The following is a 3,732-nucleotide window of genomic DNA, read 5'->3' as shown; positions in this document are numbered from 1 at the left end:
GGAAATATTTCAGAATAAGATTTTTTAAAAGTTTTTTCTTTTTTATTGAGAGAGAGAGTATGAGAGAGGGAAGGGTAGAGAGAGAAGGAGAGAGAGAATCCCAAACAAGTTCCACGCTCTCAGCACAGAGCCTGATCTAGGGCTCGATCTGACGGACTGTGAGATCTTGACATGAGCTGAAATCAAGAGTTGGACACTTAACTGACTAAGCTGCCCAGGTGTCCCTGAATAATATTTTTAAAAGAATACTAACATCACTTAGTTATCACTTTAATATTTTTTTACCTGAGGATATTTATTTCTTTTTTTTATTTTTATGACACACATTTTAATAATCAGAATTTTAGGTGATGACATTATAGCAGGACATATTAAAACTAGGAATTCCATAGAATTTTTTTTTCTTTTCAATTTATTTATTTATTTTTTTAAAGATTTTTATTTTACAACTAGTTTATTGTCCGATTAGTTTCCACATAACACCCAGTGCTCATCCCCACAAGTGCCCTCCTCCATGCCCATCCCCCCTCCCCCCCACATCCATCAGGAATTGTAAAAATTCAATTTCTTAAATATAATTTCTCCTTCCTGATTTGATACTTCCTATCTTTCATTTTCTACCTTTTTTCTCTAGTTTTCTGGTTGCTTCCAGACAAGACACATTTCATCATAGGTAAATATTATTGCTCATACGTAATAAAATAGGAAATATCTAAGGCATACAAACTTACCCTATGCAAAACAAGGGGTTCATGAGTTAGAGGTGCAATATTCTTTTTATCCAGGACTATGTCTATAATACTTATCAAATTGACAAAGATCCAGATAATTTGTTCTGATACAATTCAATAGTGAAACATTCAAGAACATTAATAATAGTATAATTTACTGAGCTTTTAAACAGGTGCCAGGCATGATCTGGATGCTTTATTTGTAATAAAGCAATAAACTTAAGAGGTAGAAACTATCATTATCCCCTGTCTAAAAATCATGAAACTGGGGCACAGAGAGGTTAAGCTACCAAACGTTGCTCAGATGGTAAGTAGTGGAGTTGGGATTCCAAAACAGTCAAAGAAGCTCCAGAGTCCGCATTAGTCACCACTGCACTACCCTTTCTCTCCAAGGATGTTTTGGGTCTTAAATAGGTGTACACTGAATGAGAAACTTGTAGTCATGATTTGCTGTTTGTAATGATCAAATCCCATTTATCACTGGCTAGCATTTTTCAAGTAACAGTAACAAGATTGGAAATTTTTATTTAATTGTAAAAACATGAAAAAAGAAAGAAATGTCAGCAGAATAGAAGGGGTAGGGCTGTACAAAAGGTCTCACAAAACATTGGACTAGACAGGATTCTGAGATGGACTTGTTTGATCCCTTTATTTTCCAATGAGCAAGCCGAGGCAGGCTTGTAAGACATTTAGAAGATGACTCAAACCCATGCCTTCTTACGCTGAGCTTGAATTTTCCCCTGAGTGTGCTAATTTTTGCAAGCTGGGCACTAAAGTTGTATTTTTGAGTGCTCTCAGTACCCAAGAAGCATTATAAATAAAACCATATCCCATTGTACCCTACCCCTCTTTTCAGTGTCTGTTTCTCTTCCCTCACTACCTAGTTCATGCCAAGTTTTGAAAAAAAAAAAAAAAAACAGATGCTAATGTCACAATGTGTGAAATTTGCAGGTCTCTTCAGTTTGGTTCAAATGTATTTGTTGAAAATGTAGATAGTATATGTGTGTTAAGATGTTGTGGAGTAGGCAAACATTAAATGGAGAGAACTCCAACTCCTTATGAAGTTGATAGTCAGAGAATCAGACCAAGTCATTGTGATAAGGAGCAATGTGCTAAATAGTTTTGTAGTTATTTGAAACAGTTCAGTCTAGTCTTTACATAAAAGTCTAATCTGAACATCTAATAGTTGAATATCATAGTATTATTAAGTTAATTATTCCAGAAAAGATGCTATTTTTGGTGCCAGATAAATCACACTGTAAAGGTACTCACTGCAACTACTACCACCTTAAAGCAGTGACTGTATGTTGATTTATGTAGTTTATTGCTACCACCAGAAAGTACATTTCTGGAAAGCATGGATCCTTTCCTTATTTGTGACTGCTGATTTTGGTGCCAAAAATAGATAGTTTAAATAAAGCTATAATAAATCTATGATTATATCTGAGCTTTTGATTGCTCCTCTCTATAGATGATCCCCTAAGACTTAGAGATAGAACTTCTTTCTTGTAAACCAACAAGATCATCTGAAGACAAATAGGATCATCAAGGGAAGACCTAACAGGCTTTTTGGAAGAACTCAATAGACATCACTAAATATTTATTGTGTGTAAACTGCTGTAGGAAAATACCTAATGATGAAGACACGCTCTTAACAATGGACGTATTTATAGTCCTGTTCACAATTTCATTACAGATTCCATTCTCCTGAGCTCTCAACCCTGAAACAGGCCGTATAGAAAGAGTAAATGGGAAATAATAACAATGTGACAGAATTTGTCCTCCTTGGCCTCATCCGGGATCCTGAAGGACAAAAAGCATTATTTGTCATGATTTTGCTCATCTACATTGTGACAATAATGAGCAACCTGCTCATCGTGGTGACTGTTTTTGGCAGCCCCTCTCTAGGCTCCCCCATGTACTTCTTCCTCGCCTATCTGTCACTCATGGATGTTGTTTATTCCACTGTCATCTCTCCCAAATTGATTATAGACTTACTCTGTGACAAAAGGACAATTTCCTTCCCGGCTTGCATGGGCCAGCTCTTTCTAGAACACTTGTTTGGGGGATCTGAGGTCTTCCTCTTGGTCGTGATGGCCTATGATCGCTATGTGGCCATCTGTAGGCCACTGCATTACTTGACTGTCATGAATCGACAGGTTTGCATTCTGCTGTTGGTGGTGGCCTGGGTTGGAGGTCTTGTGCACTCTATGGTTCAACTTCTCTTTGTGTACAGCCTCCCGTTTTGTGGCCCCAATGTCATTGATCACTTCATCTGTGACATGTACCCATTATTGGAACTTGCCTGCACTGACACCTACTTAATAGGCCTCACTGTGGTTGCCAATGGTGGAGCCATCTGCATGGTCATCTTTATCCTTCTGCTCATCTCATATGGAGTCATTTTAAATTCTCTTAAAAGTCACAGTCCAGAAGGGAGGCGCAAAGCCTTGTCCACCTGCAGTTCCCACACCACAGTAGTTGTCCTCTTTTTTGTGCCCTGCATTTTCATGTATGTTAGACCTGTTTCCAACTTGTCCATTGACAAATCCGTAACTCTGGTTTATACAGTTATCACTCCCATGTTAAATCCTTTAATATACACGTTGAGAAATTCAGAGATGAAAAATGCTATGGAAAAATTCTGGTGTAAACATTTAACCAAAAGTAAAATAAAAACGTGTCACCGACACTGAACACATCTATGAGTAGTTCTAAAGCAACAAAAAGGTAGTAAATTCTGACAATGGGTTTAGTCAATTCAATGGATTCTCTAGAGATATTTCTCTTTATTTACAAAAAGTCATCAAGAAGTAGAATAAATTGTCTTTTGAGGTAAGAATCAACCTGAGGGAAATTCTGGAAGTTGAATAAAAGACACAGGTATTTGTCCTATTACAAGTAAAAATACAATTACTTTCACCTTGTAGCCTTATTTTTCTTGGTTTATATTGAAATGGAACTTTAGAAATAATAGTTTTTAAATTTAAAAAATGTTTAT

At 36.6% G+C, this 3,732-nt stretch overlaps 1 protein-coding gene across 1 annotated transcript; it reads left to right on the top strand.

Annotated features, from left to right (window-relative positions):
* The first annotated feature begins 2,476 nt into the window (after positions 1–2,476).
* On the top strand, positions 2,477–3,427 carry LOC120228442 (olfactory receptor 4A5-like). The gene has a single exon (XM_039226797.1). The coding sequence runs from the start codon at positions 2,480–2,482 to the stop codon at positions 3,425–3,427; it is 948 nt and encodes a 315-aa protein (XP_039082728.1). The 5' UTR covers positions 2,477–2,479.
* The last annotated feature ends 305 nt before the right edge of the window (positions 3,428–3,732 follow it).

The sequence above is a fragment of the Hyaena hyaena genome, unplaced genomic scaffold (genome assembly GCF_003009895.1).
Source record: "Hyaena hyaena isolate Hyena2069 unplaced genomic scaffold, ASM300989v1 scaffold_23, whole genome shotgun sequence".
Lineage (NCBI taxonomy): Eukaryota > Metazoa > Chordata > Mammalia > Carnivora > Hyaenidae > Hyaena > Hyaena hyaena.
Note: the sequence above shows the minus strand (reverse complement) of the source record. Positions and strands in the feature narration are given on the sequence as shown.